Source organism: Fundulus heteroclitus, chromosome 24 (assembly GCF_011125445.2).
Source record: "Fundulus heteroclitus isolate FHET01 chromosome 24, MU-UCD_Fhet_4.1, whole genome shotgun sequence".
In the NCBI taxonomy this organism is placed as follows: Eukaryota; Metazoa; Chordata; class Actinopteri; order Cyprinodontiformes; family Fundulidae; genus Fundulus; species Fundulus heteroclitus.
The window spans coordinates 6,996,047-7,017,456 of record NC_046384.1 but is presented as its reverse complement, the minus strand read 5'-3'; the positions used below and the strand labels follow the sequence as shown (position 1 = coordinate 7,017,456).

Sequence of the window (21,410 nt, the reverse complement as noted above, 5' to 3'; positions counted from 1 at the left end):
CAGGAAACAAAAGCTGAGTTAATATCATCCTCCTCTACCTAAGCATCTATAACGTACTGATAGTTTTCAAGAGTGAACATGAAAATCTAAATCTACTTACAAATGAAAACCTAAACATTATTGAGGGAGGAGACTGACATATTCTATCATTTTAACTCAGTATTCAGCTGCATCCCCAGCAGGGGAACTCATACCTTGCTTCTCTGCTTCTTCATGTTGGGAAACACTGCAAACAAATATCAGACCAAGATGTGTTAAACATTTTACATAAAATGATTGGCAATAATTTGTTTAATTGCGCTAACATTACCTTGTCTGAGTATGCTGATGTTCATGGCTCTTCAAAGGCGTGTCCATGTTAAAAAGAAATCAAAATATTTTTTAAATAGTGGGAACATTAACAGTAAATCTGAGTGGAAATTGCTAATCTTACAAATCTACTCCAATTTTATTAAATTAAAAACGTTTTTTAATTCACCTTGCATAGGTTAAGCTATGATTACTAAATATGAAGCTCTAATAAAACTAAGTTGTCCAATTTATACATTTGCATCAAAATTTGTCCAAAAATTCAACAGAAAATGTTTTACCTCCTGATGGCTGTAGGCTTCGGAATATTTGGTTTCCATCTCAGTCTTTTTTGTGGTTTTCAAGATTTCCTCTGATACAAAACAACCATGAAAACATCAGAGTGAATGTCATATTTCTAATATATAATAAATTTTAAACACTCCAAACATTTGAGTGAGGTTAAAAAAAAAAAAAACAATCCCCCTCTGAACTCCAGAGGTTTTCCTATGACTCCACAGATTTAACAAATCCAGACGCTGTGACTGGTTGTTACATTAAAAACTATAGAATACTAAGATAACATGAGAAAACTTGGGTTTCACACGCTCACAGTTTTCAGACAATAAAAGGAACCGGCCCTTGGTGAAGGCGGACATTATGTGGCTCCTCTTAAAATTAAGAGTCTCAGACCAGAAATATCAGATTTGTCTGATTCAGCATTTAACTTCAATACCCCAAACCAGGGGTCCGTTCTTCGTACGTCGCTAACTCAGTTAGCAGGATTTCATTGTTGACGATTTGGCATGATCTTGGATCGTTTGGTTCTTCAAAAGACATCCTGCACTTGTTGTCATAGCAACATGTGCGCCAGTTTAAACCTGCTCGAGAGCAGGCTTATTTCATGTAAACAGGATTAGATTTATAAGCGGAGGAGATGGGAAGTCTGTGGTAGCCATGTCCATTTTTACGACGGCAAGCTGTTGCGGAAGGTGCAAGAATAATTTGCAGAGTTTTTCTAATTAATCGCGTATTGCGCAATAGACAGGATCCTTTAGCGCAGCGCGACAGTGTAATTGTAGAGAGATTTCTCTTGGTGGCTGTTATAAACAGACAAACACATCATTTAACAGTGGCTTTTAAAGAGGATAAAGTGATGTTAGAGCCATAAATAGAAAATATTCAAGTTATTTGTATGATGGTTTGCTTTTTATTTTTATCATATTCAGTAAGAAGATTTGTTCAGGCGATTTTATCGGGAAGTTTAGTTTTACTTTGAAAGGCTTGCTTCCTGTCGAGCCGTATATTGCATTATAAAAAACTATGGATGGATTATCTAGCCACGGAACAATACAGTTTTACCGTGTAAACTGTGGATGACTTGGAAAAGGAAGAATTTAATTTTTTCCAGATTAAGATTTTTTTTTTGTTGTTAAAATTCCTAGTTTGCACGCGTCCTTTACTTCCCGTGTCTAAGGAATGACACTGAAATTTGGATCTCCTGACATAACAAGTGCCTTTTTAAAATAAAGTATAATAATTAAAGGCTACCATTTTGTAGAATATTCTTGTATTTCACTTTTACTTGTCCCCATGTTCTAGTGGGTCCCGTGGAGGCTCTGACATAAAAGAACAAAATAAATATGAAATTATTAAAATGCAAAAATTCATACTGTAGAAAGTGATAGAAACATCTACCATGGACAGTATTTATGCATTTAATTTGTCTGCTGCTGTTTGCCAGCCCTCTCTCCTGGCTTTAGCAGACTTTGAGGTGTTCCCTGTCGTTTTAATTAATGACTTAAATTCAGCATAACCTTCCATTAAAAGCTTGTGTTCTGCTTGGGAGAAAAACTGTGGGCGTTCTTTGGCCATGCTGAACAGCCGATAGCAGCGTTGCTGATCATTGTTTCTACTATCGATACATTTCCCCTTTTAAACAAACGCATGAACGCGCAGTTGTCTCAGATAACTCAATCCAGTGATACTAATCGTAAACAACAGGTGTGTTTGAAGAACCCAATTAGCCGGATCATGATTAGCCGGATGAAATCATCTTGGATGTCTCATTTGATCTCGGATGTTTTAAGCAACGAAGAACGGGCCCCTGGACACCACGAAGTGTCGCACCATAGATGAGCCAACAATCACAACACGTCTAGGATTTTGGTGAGGGTTATTTTGCTTTAATAGTGGTTTGCATTTTTTTAAACTGTTATTTAAAACACCTTAAGGACTGATTTGTTTGTTCGTGGGGTCAGAGTTTAGGTGTGGTGTTTTGGTTTTAAGCAGGACACTTACCTCCACCAGCGGATTTTTCTGTCTCATGTGACTTAATCCTGTAAAAGACAAACAAGTAAAACATTAAACTTGGTGTAGGACAATAGAATGACATGTTTGATCTTTCAGAACATTACCTGCCCTCCATAAGATCTAGATATTCCTCGTAGATATTCAGTTCTGTGTCCAACTTCATCTCCACCTTGGTGGTTTCCTCAACAGTTTGAGAATTAAACTCTATCTTTTCCTCCATGGCCTTTATCTCTTCTTTACTTTTTTGGATTTCTTTATTTAAACGTGATATTTCCTTCGAATGTTGTGTCTTTGCTTTCGCTAACTGGACATTTGTGTGTGTGTGTGTGTGTGTGTGGTGGAGGGGGGTTACCAGGGTTAGAGAGAGAATAAGAGGTGAATTGTTATTAAATTTAGGAGGGAAGAAGTAAACTGCAGGATTGTGTCTCACGTACTCTTTCATTGAGGAACGAGATCTGCATTTCATAATCCTCAATCAGACGAGTGTGATCAGAGTTCTCCTCACGGGCCTTAGTGAGTTCTGCTTCTTTCTCAGTAACTGTCTTTGTCAATTTCTCCACCTGCAGGAACAAAAGTCATTGGTTGGACGTTACAGTCATTGAAAGGTCAGACCAAGACACAGAATGACTGCATCAAAACATGCAGTTCCCATTTCAAGAGAAACTTAGTGACTTTTTCTCCTGTTGCTGAATGTTTTAGTTGTATCATTCTTGTGGTCCGTTCTTCGTACGTTGCTTAAAACATCCGAGATCAAATGACACATCCAAGATGATTTCATCCGGCTAATCATGATCCGGCTAATTGGGTTCTTCAAACACACCTGTTGTTTACGATTAGTATGGCTGGATTGAGTAATCTGAGATAACTGCGCGTTCATGCGTTGGTTTAAAAGGGGAAATCTATCCATATTAGAAACAATGATCAGCAGCGCTGCTATTGGCTGTTCAGCATGGCCAAAGAACGCCCACAGTTTTTCTCCCAAGCAGAACAAGAGCTTTTAATGGAAGGTTATGCCGAATTTAAGTCATTCATTAAAACGACAGGGAACACCTCAAAATCTGATAAAGCCAGGATAGAGGGCTGGTAAAAAGCAGCAGACAAATGAAATGCGTAAATACTGTCCATGGTAGATGTTTCTATCACATTCTTTTATGTCAGAGCCTCTACGGGACACACTAAAACATGGCGAAAAAAGTGAAGTACAAGAATATTCTACAAAATGGTGGCCTTTAAATATTATACTGTATTTTTAAAAGCAACTTCTTCCTCTTTTTTTAAAAGCCACTGTTAAATGATGTGTTTGTCTGTTTATAACAGCCAGCAAGAAAAATGCTAAAAAAAACTGCTTATTTTTACTTTTGTTGCGTGAGGCATGTTTCACCCTTTCTTTTTCTTTCACACAATGACGCATAGTGCCATCCGTTCCCTATATAAACGGCATCTTCAACAAAAAAATAGTATTTTGACCTGAAAAAAACACAAAGAGGAGAAATTGAACTCCACAACTTAAAAAAGAGAAAAATTGCACTAGAGATCGAATTGCTACAAAAGGACCTTCAGAGTAAGTTCTAATACACCATGTGACAGTAGTAATGCTGACTTTACATAAATATCTCTTATTGCAGGCAAAAGATGAATGGCTGTCTTTTCTTTATACATTTTTTTTTTTAAATAAAACGACAATAACTAAGTATTATTTGTTTCGTCTTTTATTAAAAATTAAAAAAATGGTGTTCCACAATTCTGTCTCGTCCTCTGCCACTAGGTGGTCTAAGTGCGCTGGCTGGACAGACTTCCCTATCTCCTCCGCTTATAAAGCTGTGATCTGATCCTGTTTACATAAAATAAACCTGCAGGCTTAAGTTTGTGCACATGTAGTAGGTTGAAAAAAAACCCGCTATATTCTAAGTTTTTATGAAAACAGACACCCCCTCTATTTTTTTGTATTGTAATACTAATGTGTACTCTATATAGTTAAGGTTGCTGTGCTCATCCACACCAGCAGAGGGTGCATTAGCGCTGCTGTGGGCATAGAGGGCTCTCGCGCAGGCGCAGCTCAGAAGTAAATGAGCTATGGTCTGATAACGTGTCTCCCTCGTCTGTCCACAGGTATGTCGATAAAACATAAATATGTGAACTTAAACTCGGTCCTGATAACATGTAAACGAGTGTATATTAATGTAGAAACACTGTGGTGAAACGTTTACTGTCTCTAAATACTTAATGACGAGGTATCAGTGTGTTTTATAATGTGCATGTGCCTCCGCCATTTTGTATGATCGCTTTTGTTGATTACAGATAAGTCGTAGTATGAAACAGATATATGAAGCCAGTATATGCTTTGTAACTAGGTTTCTAGCATGCCCACATAAGCTTGAGTGTAATATTAGCAGAAATGAGAGTCCATGTTCAAGCTGTTGAGATCTTCATGTTAGGTGTGCTTCAGTTGTTCAGCCCGCCATTTGGAGGCGCTTTTCTTTTGATCTAGCCCAGTACTTCTATGTGTATATGTGAGTGAGAACGGAAGTGACAGGATAATAGTGTTTTTGGCACCAACGAGTAAATTAAGCACTTTTGCTGTAAGGATATAGTGACATAAAAGTGAGGAAAGGTGTTTAATGTTTTTGTATTATCTTTTTGATACATTTTATTATTGATTAGTGTGAATTGTATTTAATTTAAAGTCTATATGTTATTATTTGTACTTTTTTTCATTTTGTCAACTATGTGTATTGGTTTTTATTTAATTACTATTATTTCTTGTGTTGTTATTTTATGGATTATTGTCTATTGTATGAATGTGTGAATTTGATAATTGTGTTAAACGTCAGAAGTAAATGAGCTATGGTCTGATAACGTGTCTCCCTCGTCTGTCTACAGGCCTACAGTCATAGACTCTATTTTAGGCAACACAGCCTACGCTAGCTGTGTGCCACTTGCTACCACCCAGCTTACCCCTAGGGCTGGTGCCGGTAACACACATGTTGCTATGACAGCAAATCCAAGAAGGCTTTCGAAGAATCAAACGATCCAAGATCATGCTAAATCGTCAACAATCAAATCCAGCTAACTGAGTTAGCGTCGTGCGAAGAACGAACCCCTGGTTTCCTCTCTGTTCTTTCATCCTATTTAATCTCTCTCTCTCTCTGTTGTGTTGTGTTGCCCACCTATTTGCCCTCTCTTGTGTTTATCCACACCTGTGTGTTATTTATTAATCTACATTATCATCTCATCATGTGGCTTCATGTGGTGTAAAAATGCTAGATTAATCACAAGTTTTTGCTCTCCGGACATCGAGCTGATTATTATTAGCTGCAGACCTTTTTATCTGCCTAGAGAGTTCACTGTTGTTATCATCACAGCGGTTTATGCGCCTCCTAGCGCAAACACAAAAGAGGCTATGGGTGTTCTCTATCGGACAATCTCTGAGCTGCAATCTGCACACACAGAGGGGGTTTTCATCATTGCTGGGGATTTTGACCAGGCAAATATGAAAACTGTTCTCCCTCATTTCTACCAACATGTGGATTTTGCAACTCGGGGAGAGAACTCTAGATTTAGTTTACACAAATATAAAAGGAGCATTCAGGGCAGCCTCCCGCCCCCACCTGGGCTCTTCAGACCACCTTTCTGTGATGCTAATTCCTGCATACAGGCCCCTGCTGATCAGAGCTAAACCTACAGTGAGGCAGATGAGGGTGTGGACTGAGGGAGCAATGGAGGCGCTCCAGGACTGTTTTGAGTGCTCTGACTGGGACATGTTCAAAGCTGCTGCAACTTATGAGGACAAGATCGACATTGATGAGCACGCCATGACCATGTCAGCCTACATCAACTAATGGATTGAGGACGTCAGCACCACCAAGACCATCATCGCCCGAGCCAACCAACGACCCTGGTTTACTGTGGAGGTCCGTCAAGGCGCTAAAAGCACGAAACTCAGCCTTCAAGTCTGGTGTCAAGGAGGCACTGAGAACATCAAGAGCCAACCTGAACCGTGCCATCAGGTTAGCGAAGCGGAACCACACTAAGAAAATCCAGGAGCTTTTCCATGATGCCAGCAACACCAGGAGCATGTGGAAAGGCATACGGGCGATCACTGAATACAACACACCCTCACCCCCAGTGGGTGAAGTTGATGCTGACTTCCTTAACAGACTAAATAACTTTGTTGGAAGGTTTGAGGCACTAAACAGCACTCCAGCAGTGAAAGCTGTTCCCCATCAGGAAGAGGAGGTCCTCCGCCTTGACACTGCCGACGTGTGGAAGACTCTGAGGAGAGTCAACCCGCAGAAGGCCCCAGGCCCCGACAACATACCTGGGCGGGTGCTCAAGGAGTGTGCAGGTCAGCTGGCTGGTGTCCTCAGAGACATTTTTAACACCTCGCTGGAGCAGGCAACAGTGCCAGTGTGCTTTAAGTCTGCCTCCATCATTCTGGTGCAGAAGAAACCTCAAGTCACCTGCTTCAATGACTACCGGTCTGTTGCACTGACTCCCATCATGATGAAGTGCTTTGAAAGGCTGGTAAAGGAACATATCGTCTCCAGTCTCCCCTCAACACTTGACCCGTTCCAGTTTGCCTACTGGCGGAACCGCTCCACTGAGGACACCATCTCCTCTGCTCTTCACCTGAGCTTGGCACACCTGGAGGAGAAGAACATGCATGTGCGGATGCTGTACCTGGACTTCAGTTCAGCGTTCAACACCATCATCCCACAACACCTGGTGGGAAAACTGGAACATCTGGGCTTCAGCACACCCCTTCGCAACTGGCTGCTAGACTTCCTCACCAACAGACCTCAGTCAGTCCGGGTCAAACAGAACACCTCTGATGTCATCACCCTCAGCACGGGCTCCCCTCAGGGCTGCGTCCTGAGCCCCCCGCTGTTCACCCTGATGACACACGACTGTGTCCCCAGGTTCACCACCAATCACATCGTGAAGTTTGCGGACGACACAACGGTGGTGGGCCTGATCAGAGACGACAACGACCAGGACTACAGAGGGGAGGTGGAGCAGCTGGTGGGCTGGTGCAGAGACAACAGCCTGATCCTGAACGTGGAGAAGATGAAGGAGATCATCGTCGACTTCAGGAAGAACCAGCCTCACCACGCTCCACTGCTCATCAACAACTCAGCTACAGCTCAGCTGTGGAGGTGGTCAGCAGCACCAAGTTCCTGGGGGTGCACATCACGGACAACCTCAGCTGGTCTGTGAACACCATGTCACTGGTGAAGAGGGCACAAAAACGCTTGTACTTCCTGCGGAGGATGAGGAGAGCCCACCTGCCCCCGCCCATCCTCACAACCTTCTACAGAAGCACCATAGAGAGCATTCTGACCAGCTGTCTCTGTGTGGTGTGGAGGCTGCAGTGCCTCAGACTGGAAGAACGTGAGGAGAATGGTGAGGACAGCAGAAGGGATCATCGGGGCTGCTCTTCCCTCCATAAAAGACATTTCATCTCAGCGCTGTGTGTCCCGAGCCCGTAACATCATCATGGACTGTTGTCCCTGCTGCCTTCTGGGAAGAAGTTCCGCAGCATCCGCTGCAAGTCCACCAGGTTCTGCAAAAGCTTTTTCCCTGTCGCCATCAGACTGTTGAACAGCTGTTGGACGGCTGAACTACAACCCACAAACTCTGCACAAAATTTGCATATTTGCACATTTTGCATCATTGCATCTCCATCTAGCATTATAAATGCTACTGAACTCTTAGTCCTTAAATGCATTCTTGCACAAATGCCCTTGCACAACCCAATTCTGTTCATACAATGGTTTGTATACTGTGACCTTCCCCTGCACTGTTTACATTTCAATTGCTTTTATGTTGTATTTTAAATCTATTGTTTACTTTTAAATCTCTGCTGCACCTAAAACTGTAATTTAACTATCACTGCAATTTACAAAGCTGTATGCAACGAAATTTCTGTCTGTATGCACTCTGTGCATACAAAATGACAAATAAAGTTGTCCAAAGTTGTCTAAGTTCCAAGCTCTTGTCGGTTTTGCTCCAGCATCCATCTCAAAGATCATAACAATCACAAGATTTTAAGATTGCTGTAATAGGACCATTATTTAAAGTGACTACTCTTGGTCCGACATATTATAAATGTAATTGCATATATTTAATCTCCCATCTTCTCAAAAATCTGATGAAATTGACTAACAATATTCTCCATCCAGGGCTGCACAGTGGGGCAGTGGGTAGCACTGTTTCCTTGTAGCAAGACGATTCAGGGTTCAGGTCCAGCCCTGGGTCTTTCTGCATGGAGTTTGCATGTTCTCCCTGTGCATGCGTGGGTTCTCTCCGGGTACTCCGGCTTCCTCCCACAGTCCAAAAACATGACTGTTAGGTTAACTGTTCTCTCTAAATTGTCCTTAGGTGTGAGTGTGTGTGTGAATGGTTGTCTGTCTCTGTGCTGTCTGGTAGCCTGGTGACCTGTCCAGGGTGTACCTCGTCTCTCGCCCATTGCACGCTGGAGATAGGCACCAGCGTCCATTTACTTACGGATAAACTAGTAAGAAAATGGATCCATCCATCCATTTTCTTATCCCTCATGGGGTCGCGAGGGGTGCTGCTGCCTATCTCCAGCTGTCAATGGGGGAGAGGTGGGGAATACCCTGGACAGGTCGCCAGGCTACTGCAGCTAACATTATTCTCTTTATTTAAAAAGAGAAAGTCTTCATGCTAGTTAAGAACATCAATCAGAACATTACTTTAACATTTTGCAAGTTCAAGGGAATTGCACTCGCTGGTTTGCCTCTCTTTGCTTCCACTCTCCTACCATACATTTGACAATCAATGAGATAATCTATTCTCCCCATCTCTTACCTTGGTTTTGTATTTCCTTTCAATGTCAGTGAATTTCTCTTCAGCACTTTTGAAGATCCTCTTCCTTAATTCCTCCACGTCAATCCCGACACCATCAACAGTGTCGACATTGAAGCCCCCTTTCCTAGTGATTTCCATTGTCTCCAATGTCTGTTCCTCTTCCTGGTTATGCAGAAGGACAATGAGGCAGGAAACGATGAATGAATATATATTTTTATATTAGTGTTACTAATTTAACTTGGGAAACATATTAGAGACATCCTTCCTTGCTTTACACATCTTAGTTTAAAAAAGACTGGATTCACAGCAGGGCTGTACGTTGTTTAGTCATTAGCAACAAGGTCCTTGGTTCAAGTTGCAGATATCAATCAATAAGTCTGACTTAATTTAAAAAGCATTTTACACACCAAAATGAGGTCCATGAAGCCAAAGAAGTCTGTGTTCAGCTTTTCCACATTCCTTTTTTTCACTTCTAACTGCAGGAGCATTTATCCAAGGAGATTTTTTCTTCCCAGAAACAACTTTCAATTTAACTGGAGCATTGCAGTCAATGATGTCTGAGACTTTAGAATGAAAGTTATCTACTAGCTCATCTACTGAGTTGCAGCCCAAGGTTGCTGAGTATGAAAGGATTTTCATGTTTGTCAATGTTTTGTGTGTCAGAAATGTAGGCAGTTTTACATAGTTTAAGTTGTCTGTATATTGTTCTACCTTTTAATGTAAAAATCAAAAAGTGATATGGAAACAATTTTTGATTGTTAAAATCTGCACACTTAAAGTTGACTCCCTTATAAACCTCACTTTATCTTTCTAAAGAATTTGGGGGAGACGTTTATTATTTTTGAGTGACAGTGATAATCAATCCCCAAAAATAGAAGTTGCCTAATAATTGTGTACATAGTGTATATATTTGTACCTGGGAACATCTTGGGCTCCCCAGACTGAGCTAGAGAGTGCTGCATGGGAACAAAAAGCTGGACATTCTCTTATACCTGTTGCTCCCATGATCGTTGGATGGATGTAGTTTTATGTAGTACATTCTGCTTTAGCATTCTTTGCACAAGTTTTCATATTCTATCATGTAACTTGACCTTTTTACATTTCTTCCCAGTAATGAGTCTCTGCTACACCTTAAGGTTACCCAACTGTGTCTCATTTTCTTCCACTGTTTATATACAGTATATAAAGTACTTCAGCCTGATGAAAGCAAGAGGGAGAGGAGAGAAGGAAGAACAGGATACAGACCCTTTCATGCATCTCTGTTAATTGAGAAATCGTCTTCTCCTTTATGGTAATTTTGTTTTTCAGTTCTTCGTTTTCCAGCTTGAGCTCTTTTTGCTCCTGTAATGAGTAAAACTAGCTCAGTGTACAAATAATCAAACTCAGGTAAATTTACAGCAATAACTTGACAATAAAAGAAAAATCTGCTGTTATGATTTGATTTAAAAGGCCCAACTTAAGCTGTTTTTATCTTCATAATTCACAAGATCAGCAAATTTCTACATGAAAATACATTTTATTGATCTTCAGTCATTGAACCACTCATCTCAAATAATGACAATATATTAAAAAAGTTTTTTTTTCCAGTCTCTATTCTTAGCATTCCAGCTTTTACAGCCAAAGAAATACCAGACGGATGACCCAGAACAGAGACAATTCACATGGAGCTTTCGTTTTAAAAAAAAAAAAAAAAAAAAGCTTTGAGTTTAGGCTAGAAAATATGAATTTCATATTAAGATAAACAGCTCAGTTCAGTGTTTTTTTCTTTCTCCATATTTAGAAACGAAGGCTGAAACTATTACTAAAAATTCACACATCAAAATAACATGAAAGAAAAACCCACTAATCACAGTGAACAAAATATGTTTAATAGAAGCTATACTGCACTTACCCTTTCCAAAGTCCAAAGTTTGTCCTCTGCTTGGATTCTAATTTTCCTCTCCTTCTCCAGGCTAGATACAGAAACAGAAGAAAGGCATTTACATTTATCATTCATTAAATTTCAGCAGGGGGCCAGGGTGGCCCAGCGTCTTTTCATGGGGGCACAGAACAACAGAATGAAACAAAAACAAACTAATATGTTAAAATCGTATCACTTCATATATTAAGTGAGCCTGAGCCACTTGCAGCTCTGGAATTTCAGGCTGATCTAGCAGATGAAAAACTGTGATCCTATGTCAATACTGCTGAAGCTAAAAGTGCAACACTTTATTTTGCATGATTGTCAAAGTAAACCTGTAAAGGTAAATGATAAAATTGGTCCACAGGAGGAGAGTCAAGAACAGTTTTTATGTCCCTGCTTGCATTCCTAATTAGATTTTGTGTTTGTAATGTAAGATGTGTAAGAAGTTTAAATTTTGTGAATACTTTTGGAAATATTGTATTATCTCTGGTGAAAGTAAAAAGCTTTTATTGTTGCCCTACCTTTCTCTTTGGTCTGTTAACATCTCCTGCAAACTTTTGTTCTTCTCCTCAAGAACCCTTTTCTCCTCGTCCAATGATATGGAACTTATCCTGCTCTCCTTTCTTGTCAGACGCTCCACCGTAAACTTCAGAGAGTCGTTCTGCTTTTTCAGGGAAGTTATCGTTTTGTAAAGGCGATCATTCAGCTGTTTTAATCTATAGACCTCTGATTTGTCGATGCTCGAACCAGTGACATGTTTCTCCGATTTAGAGGAAGTAGTGATTTCCTCACAGGATGTTTTGTGTGTAGTAGAGGATTTTTCTGAGGTCGTGTTGGTGGACGTGTGGATCTGAAAGAGAAACGATGATGAACATATGAAAGCTTTCTCATTTTCCTTCATCAGTCTCTGAGATCTCTTTTCTTTTGCCCTTTATTTCTGCTCTCTACTTTTGCTACAGTCTCAAGTTTACAGGTTTTTTGTCTTCATTGTTTCCTTCCTTCCGTTTTTCAACTTATTGATTTCTGTCATTCATTTGTTTCTTAGACTGAGGGGCAGTAAAGTTTCCTTCTAACTTTACCACAGGCCATTAAACTTATCTAAATAATGTCATGGTTCAGTTTTTTCCTGGCTATCTCCCTCTATTATTTTTCCAGCTCACCCTCCACTTCCTCAGCAATCAGTCGAGACTCACTCCACCTGCCAGCCTCTCTATATAAGCTCACTTCAGTTTGCTCCTCGTCGCCGGTTTGTCATCAGTCTCCACTCACTCCACGTCTGTCAGCCCAGTTTGCTCTCTGCTTTGTTGCTAGATTTCCTGCACCCCCAATAACTCTCTCTGCCCCACCTCTGGATCTACAGCAGCCCTCCAGTCCTCCAGCTCCTGCACCCATCTTCAACCTCCAGTTCCAGTCTATTACAGCCTCCCTGATTTCCTTCTTCCACAACTCATCTCATTCAATAAAACTCATTTAACGAAACTTAGTGTGTGGTTGTGTTCGGGTTCATCAGAACAAACTATGACAAATAAACCTTCTGCAGCTTTTATGGAAACAGAACATAAATAACCCAGAATTCCTTTTACCTGGGTAAATAAAATCAATAAAAATCCCTGTACCTGTATTCACAAGGATTCTCAGACTCCTCTCAGAGAGCTCCTATCATAGCCTAAAGATTCCTAGCCAGAAGTCTTAGCTTATTAGTGATTCATATAGCATAAGCAAAAATCCTTCTTTGCATCATCGTCTCCAGAGGTTCCACAGTCGTCCCCAGAACAGAACCAGCCTTCTCTATCAGGTTGTTGAGCCTTTTAGGTCCCTGGCTCTGATGCTGCTGCCCCAACAGATGATGGCAGAGGAGATGACGCTCTCACCAGCAGATTATAGAAGGCATGCAACATGTTGCTTGAAACCTTGAAGGATCTAAGCTTCCACAACAAGTACAGTAAAACACACACTCCTGATACTCTAGCTGAGTCCTTGTCAGGCCTTGAAGGTCATCCATCTTGTCAGATAATGATCTCACTCTGCCCATGACGATGGATGGCCCAGATGGTTTGAACTTTCTCCTTTTCATTCTCCTCTTTGCTCCTGCTCTGCAACCACGAGGCCTCCTTTTCAACTCCTGTAGGATTTCTGGCTTTGGTTGTCATATAACTTCTGCCTTTGCGATGTCAATCAGCTGCTCCCTGTTGTAATACTATCCTGTTGCTATGGTTATGCATCTTAACAAAAAAGATCAAAATGTAGAAAAGTATTCAGAAAAGTCAATCCAGCTGCACAGCATCCAATACAAGAGGAAACGGCTGTCCAAAGAAATAATTATTTCCAAGAAAAGCAGGAGTGAAATAAAAAAAATAAAAATCTCAATCAAAGTTAAAGAGCTACTTTCACATGCTGCCACCCTCAGCGTCACGATTCTAGAATGAATTCTAATAAACTCTTTTAAATGTTCATTCTGTGTCGGCTCAATTATTAGTCTCCAGATTCTGATAGTACATTACAGACTCTGAGTAAGGAGACTGTAATGATCAAAGCTTTTGCTGTAATTATTGTCCTGTTGTCACTGTCACAGCATTCCCGTGTCGGATTACTCCTGTGGTTCTCAGTCTCTGGACTTTCCCCTGTCCTTTCTGTACCTCAGCCTGTCGTATACTGGATTTTGGATACGGACTTGGATTGACCTGCTGGATTTCCCCTTTTGTGCCTCAGTCTTTTCTCGATCTCCTGTGCATGACCTTGGACTACCTCTGTGTTATCCCACATCTCCTGACCCTTCAGTGTAGTTAAAAGTTTCCTGTGCAAACTCCCAGCCACTTACCTGGCTCTCTCGTCCACTGGGCTGCTCCCAGAGTTTCTTCAGTTCGGCTACACTTTCCCTTTTAGTTGTGGGAATTTCCAGGTCCTAAGATTCATTAAAGAGATGACAGAATTTTTTTTTCAGTGAGAAGGTGTAGTTGACTCTATTGTTAGTTGTGATGCTGTCTTTTAAGAGATGCAACTGGTAGAATTATATTTAAAAATTACAGAGGAAAAAAAAAACACACAAATGTACTCCGAGTAACCAAAGGAGAGAAATTAACCAACTGGGCTGGATTAAGAAATGTGTGTCATGGTGGTGAATTTAGTAAACTAAATAATTGTCACAATGCATCAAAATGTTTGCAAGTAACTTATTTACATCTTCATCTTTAATTTTTATGTTGTTTTTTTCACCATACAGGTATGTGGTTCAGGGCAGGTGTGGAGTTCTCTCCTGTCTCAAGCCGGGTGCGACTGTTTCTCCTCATCAGCCTAATTGGAGGAAGACTTAAGGCGACCAGAGACGGAAGGAAGGCGTCTGAGCATTAGTTCTCCTGTTGTTGTCCCGGTTTTCTAATTTATCCTGTCTTCCTCCCCCCCAGATTCAGTCTTACTACAGTAAGACTGAATCTGGGTAAAAAGGTGTTTTTGGGAAAATTTGACTCTTTTGAACATGTGGCTCTCCAGGTAAAGAGCCCGATAAAAACTATGTTTTTGAATGTTTACTGGCCTCCTAAGTCCACATCAAACTTTTTTAAGGATTTTAGTGACCTCCTGTCTGTGATATGCGTTGATTATGACTGTTTAATTATTGTGGGAGACTTTCAGCTACAACGCTGAAGCCCCCCTGGAGCTGCGGGGACAGGACAATAGGCTCCGCCGGCAGCCAACTATACTGGAGCTCCAGCCATAGGCCACAGGGACCTGAGGACAAGGAGCACCCGACCATAACTCAACCTACCAGGGGCCATACTCCGAACCCCAAACCCCACCCAATCCGAGCCCAGATGACCCACGGGCTCATCCACCCAGAGAAGGGGCCAACATGAACTTAACAGGCCAGGCAACCAGAACCCACATCAGAAACATGCTCCCCACAACAGCCGTTCTGTGGAACTCACCTCCCTGGACCTTCCTTACTGTTGAGACAGAGGAGAAGGCCTGGACCATGAGGCCCTGGTCAGGCCTGACCAACACACATCCAGCATCTGGAGAGAGCCTCTCGTCGCCCGGAGAACATGTCCGGGCAGATCAGAGTTAAGTTGTCTGTCTTAACCTCATAATCAGATGCAGGAAGAAGGATCCTGCATGCCAAAAACAGTTTTGTTGTATTTCTCCTCAGCCTGTACAGGGAAGAGAACCCCAGATTCCGCTGAAAAGCCAGCAGAATGACCCGCTGTGGAATTCTGAGAAAAAACCCCTGCTCAAATCGGACTGCAACCGGGTCAGAGGCTGCCTGGAGGACCTACAGGCCTCCATTCCCTCCACACGCTGTGGTTAGCCCACATGCTGCTGCAGAGCTAACTCTAGGCCGCCAACAACCAGCCAACAACTTCCCTCCTTCAACGCTCCTTCCGTGAATGGCCAAACTGGACAGAACTGACACGAGACAAAAGACAGGTTTCGACAGGGAGCTGAAGGTGAAGTAAAAGGTTTATTGGGAAATGTTTTGTAAACTGTTGGACACATGGTGTTTAGAACAAAAGGGCTAACAGGTAGCTCACGCTAGCCTTAATGCTATTAGCCTCGCTAACATCTGGTCCCGGACATTTCAAAAGAAGTTTGTTTAAAGCACAAAGCTTAATCATTCGGCTCCGCCATCCTTCGATGGTGCTATGAGCCTTATCCCTGCATTAATATCGAATATTAATGTTGGTAAAGGCAATTTGGATAACTTTATGTTGTAACCTCTTAACCACCGATTTGCTACAGCGACCCCAGACGCCCGGAGGGAGAATCGCATTAACAAACTCGGTCGTAAGGGTTTAAATGATTTTACTGGGCAAATCAGTAACCAGAATGTTATTTTCTCAAAATAATGTTGTGGTTAACTTGTGCTTTGCGTTGTGAATGAGTTGAAACACATGTCAAATGTTTTTCTGAATTAGTTAAGCTAATTTAACCATGATTCACATTCTCTAAGGTGAACTTTGGTTCTTTAACTTAAACAAATATTATTTCATCAATTAATGTTTTTTTTAACTTGGGCTTTGCATTGTGAATGGATTGAAATACATGCCAAATGTTTTCTTTTATCAGATCTGCAGTGAACAAGGATTCACGGAATTAGTCTGATTATGGTCAACAACTTTTGTTTTGTCTTTTGTTTGTTTTTACGTGTAAATAGTTCCTTAGCTTAGCTTCTTTTTATCTTCATTTTGCTTAGTAGTTTAGTTAAGTTTCACTAGCCTAGTAGAGAGGATTTGTTAATCGAAATATTGTGTTAATTCAGATAAACAGCATTACATAGTAATGTTCTCTGGATGTTCATTTTATTTAGTTATTAAATTCTTGAACTTGAAAAGAAGTTCTCACTCCTTTATTTTATGTGTGTGCAGGGTTTGCTGTTAAAAGATCGCTAGTGCTTGAATTCATCCCTTTCAAACATTGTCCTGATAGCAGCTTAAGAGCTGATTGTCACCAGACAATACTTAACAGAGAGTTATTTATTAGATTAGATCAGATTATTAGATTATTTATTAAACAATAAATAACTTTAAAACAGTGTATAATTGCACAACAGAGGCAATTTGACCGGAACTTTTTTATAGGTGTCCTATAACCTTTTAATTGACAACCTGCAGCCAATCAGAACCGAGTCTTCACCCAGACCATGGTATAAATAAGAATAATATAAACTCTTATTAAGTAAAGGAGAAACATTTGCCTCAATGTTTGTGCTTAGAGTTTACTCTTGTTTTAATTTCAATCTTTTATTTGATTTTTATTGTGTGAACCTTTATATTGTTTTTAGATGTCTATTTTATATTGTAATTTTTATGGCTACTTTGGCTCCTGTATAAAAGAGATTTTTATCTCAAGGTATTAGACAAAACTAGATAAATTAATAACATTGAAGCTCTGGTCCTCGAGTGAACATCTGCTCCCAGTTTCCACGTCTTACCAGTTTTCTTGCTGAATTTTCCCATCTGGTTTACGTTTGTTTTATCTTCTGATTTGCATAACATCACAGCATAATTCTGCCACCCCCATTTTGGATGATAGAGTATTTTAGGGTCCCTCCGTGTAGAGGGTTGCATGTAATCCAATAAGTTGTTTGGAAATCTGGAAAAAGATTTCAACTGTATTTTCAAGAAAATGGAAAAAAGGCATTTGTCCAGCGGCGGCTGGGGTTGAGATTTAACCCAGGAGCCTGGTTAGGAGAGGCCTTTCATCCGATTACATGACAGATGCAAGTGGAACAATAATGTTGACATGAATACCTTATTTGCACTAAAAAATTAACATGATGTGTGTATGTATTCAATGATATAAATAAAACTGTTTACAGTTCATAAAAAGTTTACTAAACAAGCAGCTTATCATGAAAATCAAAGCAAATCTAAAGGAACAAAAACTCACAGAGGTGATCAGGCTTTTTCTGTTGTAGCTCCTAAACTGTGGAACCAGCTGCTCCTTCACATTAGGCAAAACTCAACTCTTGATGCTTCTAAATCTCTTCTTAAAACACATTTATACTCACTGGCGTTTACACAGTGAGAATCTTTCTATAGTTTTTCATTATTTACACAGTTTTTGTATTTAATTATCGTGGATTGTTTTTCTTTTTGTGTGCAGAACCTTGGTCAAAGCAGTTATTCTTAAATGTGCAAAATAAATAACTTGTTATTTATTTTGTGTTAAAAAGTCTTGGTTTGGACAGCAATCCTCAGATGTCAAGAGGTTTATTTTAATTCAATGCAAAACACATACTACCAACCCATCCCTGCACCTGTACCTGAGGCTCTATTATAGGTGGTTCCTGCTCCTCCTCCATCACGTTCTCCTCCTCGTTCTCCTGTCCCTCCTCATCTGGTTCATCTTCACTCCTATAACTGCCATTATTCACTTCCTCTGCATCAGCTTCACGACTGAAACTGGCGTCTTCAGCTACAACTAACAATAACAGCAACAATCACAAACATTATAATTACATTGTTAGAACAAAAATACAATAAAAATAAATAAATAGGGAAAGGGCTACACACACAAACACAGTAACGGAATTACTCTAATTATTTCTATTTGTCTTTGGCTTGTTAAAAACTAGTTGATGTAGAAGCACAACAGGAAAACAAAGCCATCAACAATGCAGACGACTGTCCACTGTGGCTCTACGCTCTTTCAGGAGGAGTGAATGCTGCTTGGAGAGACTTGATGCAACCTGCTGGGTTTCCTTAGAGAGGAAACTTTCTGACCAATCAGGAGGATTTGATGGAGTCTGACTTTGGAAAGTGCCTTGAGATGACGTGTTGTGAATGGGCACTATATAAATAAAATGTAACTAAATTGAATTGAAAACAGGATATAGCCTGGAATTTTTTAAATATCATCTGAACACAGACTCTCTCCTGTAATGTCTTAATTTTCCAGGTCAGTCAGTATGGATAATCCAAAACACAAACATAATGTATACCAAGTCTGGGAAGGGCCATGTAGGGAGTCTTTGCTCACCTTCTTCTTCCATGCTGCTCGGTCTGGTGTTGCTTGCTGTCTGGCTGACTGGAATCTCTTCTTCAGGTAAGAGCTGTGGTCCCAGAGTAAAAAATAAATAAATTGTTAGTTAATTTTGTGCAGAGACGGATAATGCTTTTTATTTTGGGATAAGCCTAAAAACAAAAACAGGCCCGTCGGGAGTCCTCCTGAACCTCCCTATGGACACACCATCCCTCATTTCTTCCTCAAACATTTTATATAGTTTTGATAATTTTTTTTGTGAAGGTTTTGTTAAGAGGGAACATTATCTTGAGTGCTTAAATTGAATTGCTTTATTTGTTCCCCAGTGGGGAAACTCCATTTCAGTACATCACATCAAGAAAGACAAACATGTGTAGACAGCTGCTGCCACAAGGGGGCACCTTTTTACAGCGTAGAGAAAAGAATACATCAGGATGGTTGAGGGGAAAGATGCATTTCTTGCACTGCAATGCAAGAAAAACCTCAGCACAAACAAGCAACTTAGAGACAGCATCATAAAGCATAACGTGTGGAGGGGGCGGTGTGTTCACTTCTTTTTAAAGATGTAACCAAACAAAACTACATACATTGTGAAAAGTATTTACCACCTTAGAAATATATATTACTTTCCATTTATGGGCACACTTAATGTTTCTAATCACTGAAAAAGAAATATTCACAGGCAGACAGAACCTCTCTCTCTCTCTCTCTCTCTCTCTCTCTCTCTCTCTCTCTCTCTCTCTCTCTCTCTCTCTCTATATATATATATATATATATATATATATATATATATATATATATTACATTATATATATATATATATTATATATATATATATATTTTATATATATATATATATATATATATATATATATTGTTTTTATTTATTTGTTTTAAAGAAACAATTGTGTTCAATAAGGGAGGAAACTATTGAAAGCAGCCTGGCTCTACACGGAAAAGATTTTGTCCCCTGAACCTTATGATGACTCCACCATCGGCAGCAACACATGCTGTCAAACATTTGTCAAAACTGGCAACAAGTCTTTTCCCATTCCTGTGATTTTCTAGTTTTGACTTCCTATGCTCTGCAGAATTGTTTTAAATTAGCACCGATAAAAAGGTTTTCCATCATGAACGGCCTTTTGAAGCTAATGCCAAAGGATCTCAGTGAAATTATCTCCAGACATTGGCTAGGCTACTCCAAGATCTTTATTTACCTTAACCATTGGAGAGATTTATTACCTTGATTAGTGAAATTAATATTTGAAAGCTATATTTTGTTTTTAGGTTAGACTCGTCTGGTACATTACTTTGAGAAACTGAAACATCCAAGTGTGGTGAAAAAGCAAAGACAAAAACTTTGCTGACATAATAATTTGGAAATATTTGTGCTGGTTATCACAATAATAGTAATTCTGGATCATTGAGAGATCTTGTTGTTTCTCATACCTTTTTTATGTCAAACTCCAAAGTTCTGGATTTTTGTCAACATTTCATGTTCAGTTTAAAGTAGAACTTAATTCACAGATATTGGATTTTTTCAACTTTAGGTGTACAGACTCAGCATGTTAGAGTAATAGAATAGAATGGAATAAATACCCTTATTGTCTCAGCGGGGAAATTCAGGTGTGACGGCGGCAAAAATAGACACAAGACTGTTTAAAAATATAAACATAATATTTTAAAAGTTAAGCTGCACAGGAGAAGAAAAAGAAGGTAGGGAATTAGCAGGAACCCATGCAGATTTAAATTTGGAACACAGAGGTGGACTAAATTGGATGGATGTGAGGAAGATGTCCCATCTTACCGTTTGTTGGTCTTAGTTGGTTTCAGAGAAAATCTCTGTAGACTCAAGTTCTATCTTTTTGTCAGATGATCCAAATGATTCTGTTCTGATGTGGATTTTTGCGTTATTTTTATACAGACAGACTCGGGTCACACCCTGAACAACCCGGTTTGTCAGTGTCGCTGCGAGATTGCACAAGAGAAAGTAGAAGGTGATGACTTTCACACAGGAAACAATTCCTTTCCAGGAGCTCGAGGGATTTCTTTCCTGCTACTCTCACCGATCGCTCTAAAGAACTTTCTCCTTAAATAACGAGGAACTGTGATTCAAAAAAATAAAATCTTTATCATGAAGAAATGATAAAATGTACTGTATATTTGCTATATTTGCATTTTTCAGTCTGAAATCAGGTTTTTTTAGCTCTCACTAATTAAAATGCGAGGACAAATCTTTCATGTTTTTGATGTGTATTTTGAAACATTTGAAAATGTTTACTGCTGTGCTTTGGGTCAAATTGAAAAGGAGTGATTTGTGTCACTCAACTGAAGGCAGAAAAGATAGATTGCTTGTTTACTGCTTTAAATGTCAGTAAAAGTAATTCAGCTTCATGTGCATGTATGTCCTTTTCAGATCATAAGACACTTTTCCATCTCTGATGAGGCGCCATGACATCAGCAAATATATTTTTCTTTAGTTTTTCAAACAAAAATTCAATTTAAAGTAAGGTTTTTAGAAATTATGACTGTATTTTAGTGTGTCAATCAGTGAATGCTTCTAAATGTAAAAAGGTTAAAGGGATCCTGTGCGTGTTAA

At 39.8% G+C, this 21,410-nt stretch overlaps 1 protein-coding gene across 1 annotated transcript; it reads right to left on the bottom strand.

Annotated features, from left to right (window-relative positions):
* Positions 1-156: 156 nt before the first annotated feature.
* On the bottom strand, positions 157-20,774 carry LOC118557975 (early endosome antigen 1-like). The gene is made up of 14 exons (XM_036128514.1): positions 20,619-20,774; positions 18,809-18,881; positions 18,093-18,250; positions 14,154-14,237; positions 11,857-12,185; positions 11,324-11,384; positions 10,678-10,773; positions 9,433-9,594; positions 3,036-3,161; positions 2,706-2,905; positions 2,590-2,627; positions 591-661; positions 311-339; positions 157-226 (listed from the first exon to the last, which is right to left on the bottom strand). The coding sequence occupies exons 2-14, from the start codon at positions 18,819-18,821 to the stop codon at positions 157-159; spliced, it is 1,437 nt and encodes a 478-aa protein (XP_035984407.1). The 5' UTR covers positions 18,822-18,881; positions 20,619-20,774.
* Positions 20,775-21,410: the final 636 nt, after the last annotated feature.